Source organism: Lissotriton vulgaris, chromosome 6, assembly GCF_964263255.1.
Source record: "Lissotriton vulgaris chromosome 6, aLisVul1.2, whole genome shotgun sequence".
NCBI lineage: Eukaryota > Metazoa > Chordata > Amphibia > Caudata > Salamandridae > Lissotriton > Lissotriton vulgaris.
Genome location: NC_141694.1, coordinates 1,389,522,041 through 1,389,545,019, shown reverse-complemented (window position 1 = coordinate 1,389,545,019; position 22,979 = coordinate 1,389,522,041). Strand labels below are relative to the sequence as shown.

The 22,979-nt window shown below is 50.5% G+C and overlaps 1 protein-coding gene across 4 annotated transcripts in view; it reads right to left on the bottom strand.

The window, feature by feature from the left end:
- Nucleotides 1-22,979, bottom strand: part of PPP4R3B (protein phosphatase 4 regulatory subunit 3B) — a 381,773-nt gene that overhangs the window by 48,232 nt on the left and 310,562 nt on the right. For 2 of the 4 annotated variants that reach the window (XM_086927499.1, XM_086927500.1), the window contains exon 14: nt 6,086-6,270. In XM_086927499.1, coding sequence (XP_086783625.1) covers nt 6,086-6,270 — 185 coding nt within the window. The remainder of the gene's footprint in view (nt 1-6,085; nt 6,271-22,979) is intronic. The other 2 variants (XM_086927502.1, XM_086927501.1) reach the window with 1 other exon arrangement.

Sequence of the window (22,979 nt, the reverse complement as noted above, 5' to 3'; positions counted from 1 at the left end):
CAACGCGCAGAACAGATGACATTGCGTGTTCTCTTCTGTGGCGAATAGATCTAACCAAGGCTCTCACCATTCCTGAAAGAGGCCTTGCGCCACGGCTGAGTTTGTCCGCCCTGGCATTCAGAGAGCCTGCCAGGTGTTGAACCACCAGGGTCACGACCTGATGTTCCAGCCACTGCCAGAGGCGCAGAGCCTCCTGGCATAGGGTCCACGACCCCACCCCGCCCTGTTTGTTGCAGTACCACATGGCGGTGGTGTTGTCCGTGAACACCTGCACTACACTCCCCCGGACAGAGGGGAGGAATGCCTTCAGTGCTAGACGAATCGCCCGCAGCTCCAAAAGGTTGATATGGAGCCGGGACTCCGCCGGAAACCAGAGGCCTCTGATCTCCGCCTCTCTCATGTGGCCTCCCCAGCCCTGGAGGGACGTGTCCGTCACAACCACGTGCTATGGGTGGGGTAGGGAGAGGGATCTGTCACTGACCCAATCGCGGTCCGTGAGCCACCACTGCAGTTGTCTTGCAGTGCCCTCCGAGATCAAGACATGATCAGACAGGTTGCCCTGATGCTGGGCCTACTGAAACTTCAGGTCCCACTGCAGAGCCCGCATCCGCCACCGGGCGTGATGCACCAGAAGGATGCAGGAGGCCATCAGCCCCTGAAGCTGCAGCGTCAACCTGACCGAGACTTGGGATAAAGGCTGAAAGATGGGAATCGGATCCTGTATTTCCCGAACCCGCTGTTCGGGAGGGTAAACCCGAAACTGCGCCGAGTCGAGAACCGCTCCGATGAAGAGGAGCTTCTGAGAGGGGCACAGGTGCGACTTCGGCACATTGATGGAGAACCCCAGCAAATGCAGGAGGTCGGCCGTAGTCTGGAGGTGACGGACTACTGTCTGGGGCGAGCCCGCCTTCAACAACTAGTCGTCTAGGTAGGGGAAGACTGACACCCCTAACCTGCGCAGATGAGCTGCGACCACCGCCATTACCTTCGTGAACACCCGTGGGGCGCTGGTAAGGCCAAACGGGAGCACGTAAACTGAAAGTGCTCTTGGCCTACCATGAACCGCCGGTGGGCCGGTAGGACGGGGATGTGGAAATAAGCGCCTGCAAGGCCAACGCTACCAGCCAGTCTTCTGGGTCCAGGACAGCTAGGACCTGAGCCAAAGTAAGCATCTTGAACTTCTCCTTCCGGAGGAAGCCGTTGACGTTCTGCAGGTCCAAGGCCCCCTTTGCCCTTCTTGGGAACCAGAAAGTAGTGGGAGTAACATCCACACTTTACTTCTGGCCCAGGAATGCACTCGATGGCCCCCTTGGCCAAGAGGGCCGTGACTTCCTCTTGCAGAAGTAGCAAGTGATCCCCCGATACGCTGTGGCATTGCGGTGGCATGGATGGAGGGGCCGCCTCGAAGGGGAGGGAGTAGCCCCTTCGGACGATCTGCAGCACCCACCTGTCTGACGTGATAGTGCACCAGTGGGAGAGGTGATGGCAAACCCTTCCTCCCACAGGCGTCACATGGGCCTGAAAACTCAGAAGGTTTTGAGGCGGGTGCTGTGGAGGGAGGTGTGAACTGGCCTCGCCGTTGTCCCCGACCGCCACCCCGCTGTTGAACATTCTGCGGCACGTGGCTGGTAGCACGTGTGGGGGCACCCCTTCCGTGGCCACGAAAGGAGCGAAAGGCACCCGATTGCTGGCGTGGGGCCGAGAGGCCCAAGGACTTGGCCATAGCCCTGGAGTCCTTAAAACGTTCCAGCGCATGGTCTGCCTTGTCGCCGAAGAGGCGACGGCCATCGAACGGCATGTCCAGAAGTGTGGCCTGGACATCAGCCGAGAAGTTGGCGGACCTCAACCAGGCGTGGCGTAGAACCGCCACCGTCGTTGCCATTGCCCTGCCCAGTGAGTCTGTGGTATCCAGCCCACACCGGATGGAATAGCGCGCTGCATCTCGGCCCTCCGCAAGGGTTTGGGCGAGTTTAGCCCGGACCTCCTCCGGGCATTGTGGCAGCACGTCCGCAACCGCGTCCCACAGAGTGTGGGTGTAGCAGCCCAAGAGACGGGCAGTATTTACAGACCGCTGCCCTAAGCTCACAGACGAGAACACCGTCTTCCCGAACTGTTCATATCTCTTGGATTCCCGGTCGGGCGGGCCGACGGGAACGCGGTCTGGGAATTGGAGGCCTGAATGACCAGGCTCTCGGGGGTGGGATGGGTGGACAAAAAGCAAGGGTCGCCCGGGGCCGGGCGGTAGCGTCTGGCCACTTTCCTATCCACAGGCGGACCTGTGGCGGGCTTGGACCAAGTGCCCACAAGAACGTCACACAAGGCCTCATTGAACGGCAGCGGAGGCTCGCTGGAGCTTGACTGCTGTTTGAGGACCTCAGTGAGGAGGTTAGTCCTCACGTCCGCGACGGGGAGCTCAAGGTTTAAGGCCTTGGCCGCCCTCGTCAACACCACACTATATGTAGACCCCCTCCTCCGAAGCCACGGTTGGAGGGAAGACAAATCCAGTGTCTGGCGAAGTGTCAATACCACTGGCCTCCCCAAGCTCATATGTCCAGTCCTGTTGAGACTGGCACTCCTGTGCCAGAGGGTCCTCAGACACCTCCCAATCTTCCTAGTCACCCGTCTCCTGTAAAACAGGATTAGAAGACAGGGCCTCCTCATGGAGATAAAAATCTCCAAAGGCCGACGGAATCGGCGCCCAGCGGAGCCGTTCCGGCGCCAGAGTCGGACAGCAGAAAACATTGGGGACGGCGTCCACAGTGGGTGCCGGGGGCGACACCCGTGGGGCCGGCGCTGGTGAGGTCGACCGGCGATGACCCGGATCCGGAACCGGATCCAGTGAGGTCCTGCGGCGCCGGGACCGAAGTCGTCGGAGCCGCCAGGGCCGAAGCACCCGACCCGCTAGGGCCTCCAGTCGGAACTGTTGAGCCCGGAGGCGCCACGGAACCAGACTGAGGGAGGGACCTCATGGCCATTAAGTACCGCTCGATCTCCGGTGTCGCGCCGTGCCTAGGGACCCGAAGGTGTGGGGCAGGCGGCGACGCTTGCGACTCCTGCGGAGCCGCGTTGGCGGTATCGCCAGAGCCCCCGGCCGCATCGTGCGAGCGTCGGGTGGGTCGGAGGAACGATGACGTCTCTCCGACCTCTCATGCCTCTTACCTGAGGACATGGATCCCGACGACCGGTGTCCACTCCCGGAGCTGCAATGACTCCGACCTCGCGACCTGTCCCTCGACCTCCCGTGGGACCGGGACCTGGAGCGGCGCGGGCCGACTACCGGAGTTAGAGCCGCTTGCAGTCGGCAGTCGGCCCCGGCAGTCGGAGCAGGTGCGGTCGTCGTGATCGAGGCCTAAGCACTTCAGGCACCGGCGATGGGGGTCCGTAACCGACATCAGTCGGTCGCACTTCGAGCAGGGTTTGAACCCGGGCATCCCTACCGGCACCGATAGAGTCGAAGACTCGAAGAAAGAATATGATCAAAAAGATCAAAAGTTTAGTCAAAAAATGACTAGGGGTAGAGCTTCTCCGGATCAGCGCTAGCTGGCGCGGAAAAAAGAAAAACTGACGTCAGTGCGCATGGGCGGCGTCTAAGTACTCAGACGATGTCATTCCGGCGCTAACAACACCGGCGAAGGACGCGGAGCCGCAGACGACGCGCCTATTGACGCGCAGGGGTATTGCTACGCAAACATTTCCGAATCCAGTCTGACGCCTGGGGATATTCTAAGGTAAGGAATCCATCACTAACGTGTCTCTTTCATATTACTGAATTAAGGGGCATTCCAATTGGGCAAGGACAGGGACCAATGGGTCGCTGTCCTGGGGTGAGTACACCCCCTAGTCTGCTCCTCTCCTGTGGAAGGGGGGCAGGAGCCTAACGGGGATTGGGCAGGGCTCCCCATCTACAAGATGGCCGGAGCCCGGGGTCGTGCTTCACCTTGTCTAACCCACCTGAGGGGTGGGGTTGGCACCGGCTGGCACACCCCTTCCCGCCAGAGTGGGGGTTAGAACTAGTGGGGGCCAGCTGCTGGGTACAGGAAATGGTCTGGAGAAGCGCACAGAGGCGGCATGCCTTTGAAGCTTCCCCCTGCCCATCCTGGGGGAGGAGACCTAGCACCTCGCCCAGTATGTGCATTGTTGCAGGCCCAAGAGAGCGGGGGCTCTCCACCCAGGGGTCCAGCATCATGTCTGCTGTGTGGCAGCCTCTGCAGCCACTCAGCCCAGACGTGGATTGTAGGTTAGGATTTCAGAGGGCATCTCTAAGATGCCCTCTGGTGCATTTACATTAATCCCACACTGGCATCAGAGCGGGTTTAGTGGGCTGAGGAGTTCGGTACCAAGCTTGTCAGTCTTCATGTAGCCATTATGGTGTTGTGGAGTTCGTAATGACAACCTCCCAGTACCATATACTCTTAATGGCATCACTGCAATTAAAGTTCCCAGGAATGCCCCTGGGTACTGTAGGGGCACAGGGCTCGTGCACCTGTGCCTACACCTCTGGCATAGGGCACTGAAGTATGCCAGAGCAGTGGGTTCTGTGGGCATGGCACACAAGGATGTGTGCAATGTCGACTTTTAGTTTAGTTCTGTACTTAGGCATTTAGCCTGCAAAAGCAGCCTGTGAGTGCCAGGGTACAGGGCCCCTGAGGGTGGCACTGCAGCCCTGAGGGGTCTTCTCTGGTCACCATGCCCTGGGTACCTAGGGTACCATTTACTAAGGGCTGACAGGTGGCCAGAGAGGCCAATTGGGTTTTTAGATTCAGCACAGTTTTAGGGAAGAAACACAGGCCCTGGGTACCTGGTTGGCAGGAACCCAGGGTACACTCAGTCAAAGCACATTAGCAGTTCAACATGCAAGGGTACTGCTACGAAAACATTTCTCCAGATCCAGACCGACGCCTGGAGGTAATTCTAAGATAAGGAATCTTTAACGAATAGTCTCTTTCAGATTCGTAGGATGTGGGTTTGTCAGCAGATAGTTAAGAGATTGGCAGCTTTAAAGCCAAAGGTCTGAGTCAATTCTGTGCTGGTACTGCCTGCAACTTTTACTCCAAGCGTGTCCTCTCTTTGGAAGGGTGCACCGCAGGCAGTGAGTTATGAGGTATAATGAGGGTTGCTGTCCTTGCCTTGCTCGATGCAGAGCTTGTCTATGGAGGAATAGGACTTGAGGGTTTTGTTCTACTTCAACCTGGGCTTAATGCCAGATTCCTGTGGGAGCAGTTCTCTGCCTCTTTAGTCAAATGTGTGTTAGAGAGTGATCTGTAGGCACAGTGGGCGCAAGATGTTATCTTTGTCTTTCGTTTGTCAACATCAATGCATTCGACCTTTCCCATCCGAAGTTTAAGAGAAGTAGGCCTGGACTTCTTCCGCTGCCTGTGTGACAGAGGACCTGCTTGCTGCTCTGGCCCTACCCTGAGGATTTCCTTGAAGTCTTGAACATCTTAGACGTCAAAGATGTCGAATGTGTCAGATAACCTTTACGGCTGCATCTAGTTACGTGCCCAGCGTCCATCACTTTGCTGTTTCCAGGTTCTTTTACATAACTGAGTTTTGGTTCTGGCCCAAACACCTGAAGCCACTGATATTTGTCAGTTTTGAGTAAGAAAGCACACAACACATTGTAATTTGTGGCCTCCACTATGATTTTTTCCTGTTAAACGTTTTTGTTCTGTGAAATTACAAAATAGAATTGTGCTTGGCAGACACTGTGAAACGTGTTTAGTGAGTTTACATCCATAACTAGGGAATTTAGGTAGGATTTGGACTTAATTTATAAACTTCTCTCTCCGCCTCGTCTCAGTCAGGGGCAACAGTTTAGGTGGTCTAAATATTGGTGGCAAGAATAACCAATTGCAATACAATGCTGAATCTATAGTGACGGTTAAGGCCAGGGCTGTCCTTGGGAGGGCTCCTATAATTTTACATTTGTGTTTCCGGTCTTGCCAACTTATCATTTTCAAAAGATCGGACTATGTACAAACTAACTCAAAGTACTCCATGTGAAAGATTACGACCAAGCTTCAATCATCAAAATATAGACACATAGCATCACCATGCAACTAAAAGTTCAGGTGAGATTAAATACCTTTTTTAGTTTCCATAAATTTTTCATAACTTTCTGGAAAATCATCCTCGGATTTAGATTTCTCAACTGGCAGCACAACTGCATCACCCTCTTCATCTTCATCTTCATTGAACCACATATCCTCATCATCTTCCAAAGCTCTAGCATCTCTACGAAATCTGTTGCTACGCAATATAGATGGTAAACTGTAAAATACATCCACAGAAAACTCAACAATAATATCAGTTTAAAGAAAAAACGTCAGTGGTTCATTTTAGTAACTTATTATGAATAAGAGATTTTGTTGTATTATTGACAATGTAATAGATTTTCTACCTATTTGTTATGGCTACAATAAATAAATATGTAAACAAAGGATAAAAATCATATGCAATTTGTATAAGTTACAGATCTAAATATCTTGCATCTTTTCATTAACAGTTAATAAGACTTCATCATTTGTTTGCTGAATTACTTACATTCTAGTTTGGCTGATCAGGACATGCTTTCCATTTGAAACACTGCACGCATTACTCGAAGACTGAGATTCTACTAGCAAGTTTCATTCTTTATTTTCTGCAGTTTTATATTGTTTGAATTTGGCGTAAACGCAGAGAGCATTACATGAATCCCAGATTACATTAAACAAGGTCCGATTTTTTAAAACATTTTTATTTAGGCACAGGAAGAATAAGTGATTTGTCTGGAAACAGAGGATTTTGAGCAGAAGCAAGGAGTTTAACTTGCTTCCCCAGTTATAAATTCGGCAGCTCTGGCTGCAAGGTCACAACTCCTCAATTCTATTCCTCATCTTCAACTGGCGAGACCGACAACCGTGGGGTGCCAGTGACGGACAAGCCTAGCCAACCTAACCACTCTGCACCTGAGCGCTCCATCCCAGGTCTCCGAGAACAGACTGCGCTTTCTTGCTCCCAGGGCACTATTGAACCGAGCCCCCTGTCAGGAGCACCCGATCGCCCCCCCCCTCTGCAGCCTGTTTCTAGTGGCTCCTCCTCCTTTGGTGTAGTACGCAAAGCTACCAACCCCACAAGCACCTCTGCACCCAGAAGCTTAGGGCAGGTAAAGACTAACTGCATGTGGTTCTTAGGACCTTGGCCCCCTACCACCTTAAGTCCTGAAGGGGACTCCCCGGAAACCTATTGAAAGTAACTTTAAGCAGTGTATGCCTTTTACCCTCCATAGGAAAGCAATGCTGCATAAAGATTCATTTAAGTGAACATGTTACTTACCTGTAAAACTCAGTATCTTGAAAAGTACTTACTTGATACAGAAGTTCTTGGTTTTGAAATGTATATAAAAAATTTGGTCTCGAATTTATTCTTGAGTGGGTCTCATTTATTGCCTGTGTACAACAAATGCTTAGCACTACCCTCTGATGAGCCTAAACTGCTCACCCACACTACCACAAATTAGAGCATTTGGTTTTTTTCTTGTGCCTCTGTAAAATAAGGGTTGCCTAGACTCTACACAGTATACCGTGTTTTGGTGCACTATATCGAGAGCAAGCTTCCTACAAGGCGTTAGGCAAGTTGATGGTTGATTGCCTTCTAGAGGATCTTCGCTGGAAAAGGGAGCAGGGAGATAGTGGTTCTGCAGATGGTTTCTTCAAGAGGGGTTTCACTTCAGCATGTTTCCAGTCCTCAGGGATGGAAGCAGTGGTGATGGAGGTGTTCAGAACTTTGAGCTCATCGCCAATCGGCTTGCTCAACAGGTTGAAGATGCGGAGGGGTGTACCCAGCATAATGAGCCACCATTCCTGGAAAAAACAATTCTGAAACCGGTTTTCGTGACTAGAGGAGATGCCAGCCTCTCTGCCTACTCAAAGCAGCGGGCCGGCAAGCGAGTAGGCAATGATGTGACCGGCAGTTGCCTCTTTGAAGCTGGGCCACTTGTGGCAACCATCTGGTAGTCATTCTGCAGAGGGAGGTCACAACTCCTCCCACTAACAATTCTCTTTGATCCCTGTACAATGTAAGCCATTGGGACTACTGACTCTGCTACAATGAAAACTGCAATTTTGTGTTTTCACTGTAAGGGCATGTTAAACACGAAGGGAACAGGTCATTCTTTACTATTAAGCACCCTGACGGTGGGCTACCAATGCTTTCCCTAGAGGTGGTTATTAAAATTAAAAAGGAAGTTTTTGACATGGCAAAAGGGTTTATTTTGCGAGATCGAGTTGCCAGTTTTAAAGCTTGAAGACTAGGCGGCAGTGGTACGCTTAGAGTTATGCTTTCGCCTTGGGTGTGACAAGTGCTGCAGTCCAAAAATGAAAAGTTAAATAGGACAATCCGGTATTAGCCAACTGTACACGTTCTTTGGGGGTCAAAGCACATCCACTGGGACATTAACATCAGGTCACAGTGCACCACAGAGCAGAAGAGACAGCAGCATCAATTCAAAAACGGTGGGGGAATTGATCATTCAAAAGGTACTTTTCTATAGGGGGTGTGATGAGTGGACGCACTCTAAAAAGTCCTGCATTATCATACGTGCAAATGACCCCCTGTGGACTTTGCAGTCTATGCAGTAGTGCTTGGTTTATTTATGCATGGATACCCATGTAGCATCTTGGCAGGTGTCTAAGACAGGAAAACCCCTTCACAAACGTCATTTAGCCAGCTTTGGCTTCAACGGATGAGCTTGAAGGCCAGGGCATAGGATGTCTATGCAAAGCATAATCCACCTGAACAGTATTTCTGCACTACCTTCCCCTTCTACATCTATGTCTTTCACATGGTACCAAGTCAGACACTCCATGTAAAAACTTGGGGCTCTCCTCAGATCAGGCCGATGGAGATTCTTCTACTCTTTCAAGGGATGTGGTGGAGAGAAAAAGGCAGGAAGGGTGATGGACTGACCAACATGGAAAGGAGATACAACCTCTAGCAGAAAGGAAGACTCATGTTCTCAGCACCAATTTTTGAGGAAAGAAGGTAGTGTATGGAGGTTCAGTTACACCACCTGAAACTAACTGGAATTGTGTGCGGAAGTGACTGTAATAAGAAAAATCATGTTCATGAAGATGAGCCACGGAGAGTAACTGGGCATGAGCTCGATAGATCTGTGCATCAGAAATGTGAAACCAAATGTAAGGTTTCATTGAGGCATAATGAAGGGCTTAGGCAGAAACACATGTGCCAAAACTTAAGAATCTCATCATAACAGTGGCCTAAATTAAGAAGGTTTGTCAGACAATCATAAAAAGCCCAGGAAGCCTGACAACCTTGAACTGTGCTCACCATGCCACTCTAAATAAGTGTCTGCTTTATGCAAATCAGTACTGACCCTGCTCCTTGTGGGAACAGCGGATCCTAGATTGCTAGGCAAGCCCAGCTCCAGAAGAAACTAAAAGCACCCAAGACCATTCTTGACTTACTTAAGCCTCATCAGTGAGGTATAGCTTGAGTCCTATTACACAGTGATCACAGAACCCACGTCTGAGCATAACCGTCGCACTTGGGTGGGAAAGGACAAGTTACTTACCTTCGGTAATGATATATCTGTAAGAAACAGTAGTTAGTATTAGATTCCTTACCTTAAAATATCCCCAGGCGTCAGACTGGATGTGGAAACTTTTGTGTAGCAGTACCCTTGTGCGTCGGTAGGAGTCGTCTGCGGCTCCGCGTCAGTCGTCGACGTCGTTGGCGCCAGGATGACGTCGCCGGAGTACCTAAGACGCCGCCATCACGCGCCGACGTCAGTTCTTATACAGAGCTTTTCCGCTCCAGAAACGTAGTGACATGATAAAAACCAACACTGGTGCCATGAAACTAGGGCCTTGAAAGGGGATGACCTTAACCCTAGATATCGGTTCGCAGAACGGGGAGGATGGGGCGGAGGTCGTCCCAATCTTTAAAAAAGGCGCTAGGGATGACCCGTCCAATTACAGGCCTATTAGCTTGCTGGATATAAGCCAAAAGGTAGTCGGTAAGGTATTATTGATCAGAATACTGGATTGGATCAATGATAATAATGTCCTCTCCGACTTCCAGGCAGGATTTAGAACAGGCACTGGCACAATAGAACAAGCCTTTAGACTGATGCTAGTGTACTGGAAGGTGGTGGTCATAGGCAAAGGCAGTCTTTATCTCGCATTTATCGATTTAAAGACTGCCTTTGACCTAGGGAGACCCTCTGGAGAGTCCTTAGTGATATGGGGATACCGAACTATATTTTATCACTACTTGTAAGGCTCCATGACAATAGCTTTGCCCAGATTAGATGGGGTTCAGGGGGAGAAAAAAACACCAGCATTCCAGTAGAGAGAGGAGTTCGCCGGGGATGTGTCCTGGCTCCCACTCTTTTCTCTTTATACATCAATGGAGTGGTTGAGCACCTGCTTAAAGACCCTTCAGATGAACCATCCCTGGCGGGGGCGCGCATCCCTACCCTTCTCTTTGCTGATGATACGCTCCTCCTGTCTAAATCCCCAATGGGTCTCCAAAAACTTCTCAACAACTTCCAGACCTTTTGTGTGGAACGGGCCTGGTAATCAATACCGACAAAACAAAATATCTTGTAATGAATCCCCCCAAAAAACCTGTACGCCCTCCTAAGCTGAATGGCGTACCTCTGGGGAGGGTAGACGTATTTGATTACTTAGGCATCAGTCTGTCACACAATATGCAGTGGGACCCTCACTTAGATAAAATGTTGTTAGCCCACAAGAGGGTAACTGGGGCCCTTCTGAAGGAACATCGCTCTTGTGCCATAAGACCCATAGCTCCTGTCATTGACATATACATACCAAAGGGAGTTAGTTATGCTCTGTATGGTGCAGAAGAAATGCGTTACTTACCTGTAACAGCAGTTATCCAGTATTGGTGTCTTTCATGGATTCACATGCCTGAATCATTCCCCGTCGTCGAGACGGGAGCCTCCGGTAAATAAAAAAGTAATGTCTTATAGACATACATAGAGAAAATAGGCCTAAGGGCCTCCCCTTAGTAGCCTTTCTTAGTCCTTATGTAAAAAGGACCAAACTCTCCTAGTCAGCCAATCAGCTCCGACCTCCCTCCAGAACCTTCCTGGGAGGAGCCTCAGTCCCTCAGATTTTCGTACGCACCCAGCTAGGTAGGCGTAATGTTGTTAGAGAGGGATGTGAGTCCTTCCCGGGGAGGCGGGAGGGTTGCATGTGAATCCATGAAAGACACCAATACTGGATAACTGCTGTTACAGGTAAGTAACGCATTTCTTATCCAGTATTAGGGGTGTCTTTCATGGATTCACATGCCTGAATCAGAATAGTTAGCAATCAGATATGCACATTTGCGATGTAATCAGCTCTGCGGTCATGTTAGACAATGCATATATTATCGCATATTGTATCACAAGAGCAAGGAATGTGCATACCTGGACGGCGGGATGTAGGAAGGCTCACCTCACTGAAAGAGATGGCGAAGCCCCGCTGGACCCGCTGCCGCGTCTTTCTGAAGTTCGAAATCCAGGCAGTACTGTCTGGAGAAAGTGTGTGGTGACTTTCAGGTCGCCGCTCTGCAAATGTCCAATAATGGCACCTCCGCGAAGAGAGCTGCTGAAGTGGACATTGCCCTGGTGGAATGTGCAGTGACGCGAAGAGTGTTGCTGACGTGGACCACGCCCTGATGGAATGTGCAGTGACCTGATCAGTTAAAGGCCGTCCGGCCTGGTCGTGGTAGAATGCAATCGCTGATGAGATCCATCTTGAGATGCTTAGTTTCGTGAGGGACAGGCCCATTCTTGGCCTGCTGTATGCCACGAACAGTTGTGAAGAGTATCTGAAGTCTTAGAGTTATCTAGGTAGAACCTGAGCCATCTTTGAGATTTAAAGAATGTAGAGCCCAATGTAGAGCCCATTCTGCTGCGGGGGAAAGGTTCGCAAAGAAAGTTTGAAGGATTACTGGCTCATTGAGATGAAAGTCTGAAGGCACTTTTTGGAACAAATTTTTGGGTTCGGACTCAGCACCATGCCCTCATTCCTGAAGTGCATGTATGGTTCCTGAATGGACAGAGCTTGAAGCTCGCTCACACTTCTGGATAGAAAAACCGTCAGTAGCTCTCTGACCCTTAGTGTGGATTTTCCCCGAGACATACTTTGGGTCAGCTCCGTGTACTGGTTCAAACGGATGTTTCATGAGCATGTTAAGAACCACATTGAGATGCCAGGAGGTGGCAACCTCCTTATTGTCGGGAAAGATCTATATAATCGTTTTAGAACTTGCTTAATCAACCTGCTTGACCAGAGCGATGGGCTCGTTGGAATTCTTATATAACGAGATGACGCTGTTAAGGGTACTGTAATGGAGGAGTGGGTTAGGTCCGACTGTGGTAGATGTAACCGATAAGTCAATATTTGCACCAGTGATGTGGGGAAAAGCATATTTCCGCGGCTACGCCCCAGACACAAAGCGCTTCCCTTTCCGGGGATATGTTTATGTGCTATCCGCACTTGCTCTGGTAAGAATGTCTACAGTCATGTGGATCATTCCGATTGTGGAACTCTGAACTCAGGGGCCAGGCGACCAACCTGAGAGACTTCAGACCCTGATGTTGAACTGCCTTATCGTTCATAGTAAGCAGAGATAGATACTGCCGCCGGTGGATCGGCGGCTCCAGGGATAGGCGGCGGAGTTCTGTGAACCAATGTCGCCTCGGCCCAATTGGGGCTAGTAAATCCAGAATACCATAGGCGGCGGAGTTCTGTGAACCAATGTCGCCTCGGCCCAATTGGGGCTAGTAAATCCAGAATACAAGGCTCCACCATTCTTGTCTTGAGGACAATGGGAGCATCGGGAATGGTGGAATGCCCACGCAAAAACAGTGCGCCATGCGGTTGGAGATGCATTCCCCAGCCAATTTCCGAAGTGTGGGCATTCGGCGTACATTCACGTCGCAATTAGATCCATGTGTGGCGTGCTTCATCCGGAGAAGTTGTGGCCAATGATGTGTTGGTCCAGCTCTCTGTTACAATGGTTTCTGCCTGCTGAACGCATTGGTGAGCCCATTGTTCGTCTTATTCTTGGTAGACAAGCTTGAAGGGCCCGGAAGGCCGCCAGCAGGTTAGTCCGATAGATATGTAGTGTCTTCTCTATAGGAGACCACCGTCCACCTTATGTGACAACGTGAGGAACCGCCGGAAGTAGGAGTGACCAGCCTTGAGACAGTGTTTGAGAGGGTATTCCCCATTGTAGGATTCCGGCCACGTGCGGAGTATCTTTTATGTGGCAAGATGACCCTGTGGAATGTAACCACCGCTTCGATAGCGCCTCTTGTAGAGGTCTCGTTCGTAGTTGAGAGCGAGGGGGATACACGATCACTCACCGATGGGAATGCTTGTGGTGACCGTGTGTCCAGGGTATACCTAGGAAACTGAAGTACCTAGGAAACTGATGTAGTGAGAAGGTTCCAGGACCGATTTTTCCTGATTGAGGATGAGATCCAAGCATTGAAAACTGAAAGCAGGCGTTGGGAGACCTGGGCCGTCTTGCAAGGATGAAGCCTTGACCAGGCAGTCATTCAGAAACCGAAGGACCTGGTGTCCTAGTAATGTCGCCCCCAGGGAACGGTATTTCGTGAGTATGTGTGGCGCAGACTTTAGCCCGAAAGGCAGAACGCGAAACTGCAAATGTCCGGCCACTACTGCAATTCGTAAGTATTTTTAGCGATTTCTGTGAAGTGGGATATGGAGTTAAACGTCCTGTTTGCAGGACCTCATGGATTGCCATGCGAAACAACTGTCTCGTGTAGGAGTGTGTTGAAGTCTCTGAAGCCCAAGGTTGGTCTCCACCTCTTATCTTTTTCTGGATATAAAAAAGGGAAGCGGGAACAAAAAACCCTTTTTCCGTATGAGGAGGAGGTACTCTCGCTATAGCTCCTTTGAGGAGGAGGAATTCTCGCTATAGCTCCTTTCTACAGTATAACCCAGACGTAGATGCAGCTGTACCTTTTGATATCTCCGCTGTCCGTTCCCTGAGAAGACAAGTTCTCAGAAGAGGGGTGCTTGTTTTGCTATTGTTGGCGACTGAAGGCCTTGCGGTGTACTCTGGCCTGAAGAGCCGGAAGATTGGAATCGATAATGTCCTTTGTGGGAAGACCTTCTTCTTCCTCCCTTTGTACTAAAGGACTGGTTCATATACTGAAGAGTGTTCAAAGTTCTCGCATTGTCTGCCTCGTTAACTAATCGTGCCAATAGTGACTGGCCCTCATATGGCCTGACCACAACCGTCGTTTGCACCCCAGGACGGAAAGGGCCGTCCTCGGATCCGCGAGACTGCTGTTTCAGCCAACTGGCGGAACCCTGTCATAGCGATGTTCTTCGCGCAGTCTATAGTTTAACGCCGATGCTTCACCATGTAGCGGATTCCATTTTACTTCCACTTCGGATGAGCCTGGCAATTCCGACTGGTATGGGGTCAGTGAGGCCACAATTGTCCATGCTAGCGTACCAAGAGCGCTAGAACGGTCACTGAGGAAAACCTGTTCCTAAGGTTGTCCCCTCTTAAATCCTCCGTATCAGGAGGAGGTGACCTCGGGGCCGAAGGATCCCCGGAGTTTTTCTAGGCCGCCCGTGTCACTACGGAGTCCGGCATAGAAAATTCCTGTTAAACACGCCAGTGTGAGGGCTCACTAGTGATACAGAGGAGGGGTACTACCTGACCCGTACCTTTTCCGACTATAGGTAATTTATAACCAGTATTGACCTCACAGCCCTCTTGAAGGTGTCTCTGGAGACGTACAAGAAGCAGGCCTGCTCTTGAGAGGTCATCGAGGTCTGAAAACGTTGAGTAGTTTTCCATACCACCTTAGAAGAGATTCCAGAATTGGTGGATTTCCTCCGTCGATGAATTCGTCGACGAGGTTGCCGTCATAGACTATGCCATCGCAGACGAGCAGTCATAGATGACCATTCCCCCTTTTAGAAGAGAGTACAGAATTGGCGGATTTCCTCCTTCGTTGGGAGTCCGTCAACGAGATATCCGTCAGAGACCATGTCGTCGTAGACGAGCAGTCATAGATGAGGCCGTCGTAGACGACTGCATATATGATCCGTCGTAGATAAGGGCGACGACGCCGTCGAAGACTAGCCTTCGTAGCTGAGGCCGTCGTAAATGCGGTCATCATAGACAAGACCATCCTAGACGAGGCTATCGTAGACGAGTCCCTCGTAGGCTGGGCCATCGTAGACGAGGCCCTCGTAGACGAGGCCCGCGTAGATGAGGCCGTCTTAGACTAGGCCATCTTAGAGAAGGCCCCGGTCGACTAGACAGGTTGTCATAGACGATGTCGTCCATGACTATGCCGCCGTAGATGAGTCCTCGAAGATGAGCTTACGTAGATGAGGCTATCGTCGATACCATAGACAGGCCGTCGTAGGCGAGTAGTCGACTCTTTAGACTAGCCTTTGTAGATGAGGCCGTCAGAGACTAGGCCATCTTAGACTAGGTCGTCGTAGACGAGGCCACAGAGCACTAGGCCTTCGTAGACGACTAGGCCATCGCTCACTAGGCCTTCGTAGAGTAGGCCATTAGACTAGGCCATCGTAGACTATAGAGTAGGCCATCGTAGAGTAGGCCATTGTAAACTAGGCCATCGAACACTAGGGCTTCGTAGACTAGGCCCTCTTAGACTAGGCCCTTGTCGACGCTGTAGACAGGCCGCGACGCGCCCACGAAGATGCACCTTCGTAGATGAGGCCATCCCTGAAACCGTAGGCAGGCCGTAGACATGCCGTCGTAGAGGAACAGCCATGTAGATGAAGCCATAATCGATATTCCTAGAGGTTGTCGTCGACGGCCTCGTCGTCGACGGCCTCGCCGTCGACGGTCTCGTCGTCGATAGTACCGCCGTCGACTGCCTCGTCGTCGACGGCTCGTCGTCGACGGCTCGTCGTCGCCGGCTCGTCGTCGACGGCTCGTCGTCGACGGCTCGTCGTCGCTGGCTCGTCGTCGACGGTCTCGTCGTCGCTGGCTCGTCGTCGACGGTCTCGTCGTCGACGATCTCGTCGTCGACGGTCTCGTCGTCGACGGTCTTCCCTCGTCGTCGACGTCAACGATAGTACCGCCGTCGACGGCCTCGTTGTCGACGGCTTGTCGTCGACGGCTCGTCGTCGACGGCTCGTCGTCGACGGCTCGTCGTCGACGATCTTCCCTCGTCGTCGACGTCAACGTCGACGCTGTCGTCGCCGTCGACACTCTCATCGTCGACGCGTAGACAAGCATTGTAGATGAGCCATATAGACGCATTGTAGATGAGCCATATAGACGCAGAGGCTGTGGTAGCAATGATGATGTTTTTGACATCGATGGCTCCTTAGGCTGTACTTCGGGTAGAAGACACCCTTCTGAATGATCGTATGATCAGAGGAGGCAATTTAGACGGCTCATACGTCGTCATTGTTATCCGACATTTCTCCAAAGGCAAGTCCTCTACTCTCCTTTTTCACAGAGTGGGGAGATTGTTGAAGGACTGCGCCCGTAAGACCATGAGCGGTCTTTTTTAGGGCCTTCTCAGGACGGTACCCTGAGGAATGAGTCTGAGGAAATTCTTTATCAAGGTCTCCTAGACTTTGAGGGCCACACCTCATCTCAGTAACTGGAGAAAATATTAGCCTCCTTTCTGGCCGTAACCATCTTAACAGCCTCTCTTCACGACCCTTCAAAAATCACTTGAAAAAGTGCAACATGCCTTTTGGTCTGTGAGTGTGAGGAACAGAGCAGAGCTACCTCATGGAACAAGAGGTGCAAATAGTAACCTCCTTTCTGGCGTTAACCATAGTAACAGCCTCTCTTCACGACCCTTCAAAAATCACTTGAAAAAGTGCAACATACCTTTTGGTCTGTGAGAGTGAGGAACAGAGCAGAGCTACCTCTTGGAACAAGAAGTGCAGGCTCCAAACAGAATTCTTCCGTTCTTTCCCTTGTTATACCTTCTTTATTTGAGATAAAGAATGTATGTGAAGATAATCCATAGTAGAAAAGCCAAATTAAGTGAAAAATACACAGAATCTGAGCAGAGCTCAGAGGAGACTCCCTAGCACAACGTGCGGTAGAAAATCTGAGGGACTGAGGCTCCTCCCAGGAAGGTTCTGGAGGGAGGTCGGAGCTGATTGGCTGACTAGGAGAGTTTGGTCCTTTTTACATAAGGACTAAGAAAAGCTACTAAGGGGAGGCCCTTAGGCCTATTTTCTCTATGTATGTCTATAAGACATTACTTTTTTATTTACCGGAGGCTCCCGTCTCGACGACGGGGAATGATTCAGGCATGTGAATCCATGAAAGACACCCCTAATACTGGATAATTATGGAGTTCATGTAAAATTAACGAACTGGCAAGATCTGAAAGGAAGTTCTGCAGGGTAATCATGTCACTCACCCAAGGTACTCCCACAACTCCACTAATGCTTGATCTAGGTTGTCGACCTATTGAAGACCTAGCAAGGTTCAGACCCCTACTTCTATGGGCCCGGTTGTGGCGAGTCCCGGAGCTTGCGAACTATGCGAAAGGGCTTTCTGAAATGTCTCTGCCAGGATGGCATAAAATCAAATGGCTAAAAGACATGAAATCCCTTTTGTGCGACCTGGGCATAAGTGAAGCCTGGACTAACAAATCATCTCCGTCAAAAGCAGTACTCAAGAGCTTGTATTGGAGCTGGATTCTGAATAAAAGGAGTACTGATCGCACATTGGGCAGATTGACAGAGGACTTTTTGAGTTTTAAGGACTTACCAATTCGGGAACTCTATTTAGACATTATGGAGAAACCATTTGATAGGTCCCTATATTTTAAATTTAGAACTGGAACTGTGTAGGAAGGTACATCCTGACTATGGTTGCCCCCAACTTTTTGCCCTGTGTTTTAGCTGGTTTTGGACATAGTCGACCTGGGACCCTGCCAATCAGGACCCCAGGCCTACTGCTCTCTCTTTAAAATGGATTCCATGTACCCTAGGTGCATTTCCAATTGGTACTGGGCCACCCTATCAGACCATGTAACTCGGGGCATAGGTGTACCCAGGGCTGCCAGGGGCTGCAGCATGTATTATGCCACCCCTGGCTGGCCTCCTAAATTTGACACAACTGGCTGCTTGACAGCTGGGGCAAAGTCGTGTAATCACCCTTTGCTGTAGATATAGTATACCTATATCTAACCCTAAAATGGACACACAGATTCCTATCAGTCACTCCTATGGCAGGCCTTGACAATCCTGAAGGCAGAGTGCTTGGAATCGTGTGAGATGGTGCTCTGGCATGAGCTGAGCCTGTCTGCAGCTTGCGGAACCAAGTCCTAATAGCTGTTCCATGATATCGCATACCATATACTCTTAAGTGCATTATAATCCTCGCGGTTAAATGCTATCTTTGGTATTGCTTTATCAAAACATGTCGAGTAAGGTGTCATACGAATTGGAATACTAACCCCTCGCCAATTCTGGCGACGGGGTTAGCATTCCACCCTTCTAGAGGGACACGACATGTATGTGACTGTGAACCCCGGTTAAAGTTAACTGAAGCCTCAGCTCCACAAAATGGATGCTGCCACCACAGACACGAGTCTGACCCCCTGCAGCTGGGAGTCCTTCCAGCGAGGGGAGCCTGGACAAAGGGTTTCCTGTCAGGGGCGGTGCTAGCACCGTCCCAGACATGGTTTTGTGTATCCTGGGTAGGCAGGGCTTTTCAGGAAGGTGACTGCTGAGTGGCACCCCGGTGCTCACTACGCATAGGCCAGTCAGAACCAGTTCCAGGGGCACACCAGCCCCTGGCCTGGGGAAGTCCGGCAGGGGAGAGGGGTGTAACCACCCCCCTCCTGGTCCCACCCATAGGCAGGACCTAGTCACCGGGTCAGCCCCCTTTTTTAGTATAAAGATAGGAGCGGGCCCCCTGTTCAAATTAGATCATCTTTGGAATCAAGACACGACTTTCTACGAAAGGACATCAAGATTTCTTCCTCAAGATTCTCCCTTGTGGCTAAGGAGTAGTCACCCTGCATCAAGCAGGCACCATCCTAAAGAACCACTGCGGTCTGCTGCAAGTCCTTCATCACGAATCCGACGACCCAGCTCGACGAGACCCGGCTTCCCTGGCACCTCTGATCTCTACTCACCTCTACAGCAAAGCTGAGAACCGTGAGTGCGACGAGACCTCGAGGGACCGACGATCGCCAAGACTGCACGACATCTTTACTGCAAGCCCACCGTGTCCTCCACTGGTGAGTGCTTTGGGGTCCGAGAAGCCCCGACCCTGCACAGCTCCAGCACCCAAGGTCAGTCTCCCTGCATCTCCACGATCTGCGTGGGGCCCTTCTGCTGTTTGCTGTGCACCGCGTTGTTTGGCTACTAGCCGGCTGGCTTGTGGCCTTCTGAACGACGCCCGACGACATCTCTGCTGCTGGTCTGGTTGCTCCAGGCTGGCCCTTGCTTCCTTCTTCAAGAGAGGCACCCCGGACCCTCCTGGTCCACTCCAGATGCCATTTTAGGTCCACCGCGTGGGCTTGAATTTGCCAAGGCTTTGTTGCCCAATCCTGGGTCCAGCGACGCCGACAGCTTCTATCTTCGTGGGACAGCTCGATCCTCCATCCTGGTCGCCGACAACGCCTCCTGGTCCGTGAGATCTCCGAGCACAGCGTCACCCACTCACCTTGTCGAGGTGGCTACCATCCGGTGCCCTCCTGGTGCCCACTGACTACTGGCTAGTAGTCTCGAACTTGGTCCCCTCTGCTTTCAGGTGTCATCTATCTTCGAGATCCAGGCTTGGATCCAACTGAACTTTCTTCACTGGTCACCGGCCAGCATCTTTTCTTCCGGCTCCTGGTCCGTCTACGAGGATTCCCGACGTCTTTTCAGACCTATGCAGCTGCAGCCCCTGGGCTAGGTAACTTCGGCATTTCGGTGCCCCAGCATAGCCTCACTAGCTACGGGTCAGGATCCACTGTCGTTTTCTCCCTACCAGGTCGGGTTCGCCCGAGAACACTAACTTTGCAATTTCTAGCTACCATAGACTTTTGTCTCGCGTGAGAGTGCACACACTGCACCCGAGTCCCCTAGGCCTCCTAGAAGTAATCTAACGATTCCCTAGTCAAGTCCTAGCGATTCCAAAAGCTATTAGTACTGTACTTACCTGCTAGTAATTTCGCATTCCACTTTCAGAGTATATGGTTTTCCGTGCCCCTCGGGCATTTGTATATACTGTGCTAACTTAAGTATTTTTGTAAGAGTTTTGGTTTGTGCTTAGTACCCTGTCCTCATAAAGAGTACAGGGCTGTTGTGATCTTTAATAAATAACTGTTTATTTTCATAACACTTGTGTGGTGTCCTTTCACTTGGTGTTCAAGGGGTATATGTGGTATAACAGCTGGCTTAACACGCCCTCTCGAGTCTTTAGCCTTAGACTGCTCGTATCCACGCTACTAGGATAGCTGGTCTATAAGGTTGACTTACAACCAATCATCAATAAGGGTTGCTGGACTGATACATAGTGTTCACTAGAATAGTGAGCACTGCATATCAGGCCACCTTCCCACATTGGTGAGCAGCGGTTGGGATTTGAGCTTGCTGTTGTTTTACCACACGTATCCTAAGAATATCTTGTTGAAAGATCACATAAGTACTGTTAGGTACATATAACCAAAGCTTAGAATACTCTGAGTTATACTGAACCAGCTGTTGTAGCTCCTCAAGGCCTAGCACACCTTGGCTGCAACTCTTAGCAAGGGATCAGTAGGTGACACCTAGTGTAGGTAGGTGCATCACTTACACCACACTAGAATCAGCATGTCAGACAAAGGAGGAAACTCTGAGTATCCCCTTGTGTCAGTGGACCCTCCACAGGTCCTTACTTCAAAATATGCTGCTCTTAGCTTCCATGAGATGAGACAAGTGTGTACTCTCAGGAAACTAAAACAGGGGTCTAACCCCACCACTTCCTTTCTGATTGGTCTCTTAGAGGCTTATGATGCCAGTAGGGCTGGTAACCCAGACCCTTCTAATCCAGAAGGAAGTTTGCCCTCCTTACAGGGACCCTTTGATAGCCAGGACCATCCCCTCCAGGAAGCAGATGATGCTGAGGTTGAGGATGATGACCAGTTGTCAGGGGATGAGGCAGATAAGGGACAGGTAGAAGTCAGAAGACTAACCAGGTCCAACTTAAGCAGACATGAGATTGGTACTGGGGGACCCCTGGGGCCACTCTCAGGTCAGCTTAACATTGGGAATGGACGAGTTAGGTCTCTATCAAGAGGCTCTAACAGATCCTTTCGAACCAATGGCTCTCTCAACTCTTCTCACAGAGGGATGTCTTCCCCTAAGAGGAGAGTATATGAAGCTGAAGAAAGGGCAGTCAAACTGAGGATTGAAAGGGAAGAACTTGCCCTGGCCAAAGAGAGACTTGCCCTTGCTAGAGAGCAAGAGTTATGTGGGCTACAGCCCACTGGTGGCAGCAATAAACCTAGCAATAGGGAAAGGAGTTTTGATACAAAGCACCTGAATAAGATAGTGCCCCCCTTTAAAGAAGGGGATGACATCCACAAATGGATTACTGCTTTGGAGAGAGCCTGCACTGTGCAGGGTGTTCCCCAAAGTCAGTGGGCAGCTATCTTGTGGCTCTCCTTTGATGGTAAAGGTAGAGATAAGCTCCTCACCACAAGGGTGGAGGATGCTAACAATTACAAAATCTTGAAGAATACACTGGTTGATGGGTTTGGTTTAACCACTGAACAATACAGGATGCTGTTCAGAGACACCCAGAAAACTCAGTCTCAAGATTGGACTGACTTTGTTGATTGTGCCACTAAGGCTTTTGAAGGCTGGCTACTGGGTAGTAAGGTTACTGATTTTAAAGGATTGTATAATCTAATTATGAGGGAGCAAATCTTAAATAATTGTCAGAACCAGCTATTACATCAGCACCTGGTAGACTCTGAGTTGACCTCTCCACAGGAATTGGGTAAGAGTGCAGACAAATGGGTCAGAACCAGGGTTAGGCCTAAAAACCAGGGTGGTGACCAGAAAAAGGAATCGGCCAAGCCTCAAGAGAAGGGTGGGGATAAATCCACAGAGAAGACTTCCCAAGGGCCCCAAAACTCCAACAAGGGTGGTGGGTCCCAGAACACTCCTTCAGAACAGAAGAAACCTTATTGCCATACCTGTAAACAGGTGGGTCATTACAAAAGTGATGCCAGTTGCCCTAAAAATGGTAATAAGGGAAACATACCCCCAGGTAATACTCCTAAACCTCCTGTTACCACTAGTGGTAATCCCCCAGGTGGTGGGAGTGCCCCCAAGAATGTGGTGGGCATTACTTTGGGCAATCAGGAGGACTATGGCCTAGCCAGGTTCCCTGACCACACTCTTGTCTGTGAGACTGGCATGGGGTTTGCCAACTTCACTACTGGACCCCACATTTTGGGAAAGTATAGACAAGAAGTTTTAGTGAATGGTCAGAAAGTTGAGGCATTCAGAGACACAGGGGCCAGCCTCACCATGGTGAGTGACCATCTGGTCCCCTCTGCTCAACTGACCCCTGGTTTTACTTATCAGGTGACAGACATTCATGGAGTGAAGAGAAGGCATCCCATGGCAGTAGTCAAGCTCAGCTGGGGTAATGTCACAGGGCCCATGACAGTGGCAGTGACAGATAACCTACCTGTAGATTGCTTACTGGGGAATGACCTGGAACTCTCAGCATGGGCTGAGGTGGAGCAAGAAACTCATTCCAGAATGATAGGCCTATCCAGACAGGTTAGTGGGGCAGTAATAGCTACAGCCCCAGTCCAAGCACCAGTCCTCCCTGAAAAGGTTGGAAGGGCAGTGGTAGCCACTGCCCAGGCTCAGACAGACTTTCCAGAACAGGATAGGAGGGCTGTGACAGTCACTGCCCAAACACAAACTGAGTGCCCTCCTGAAAAGGTTGGCACGGTTGAA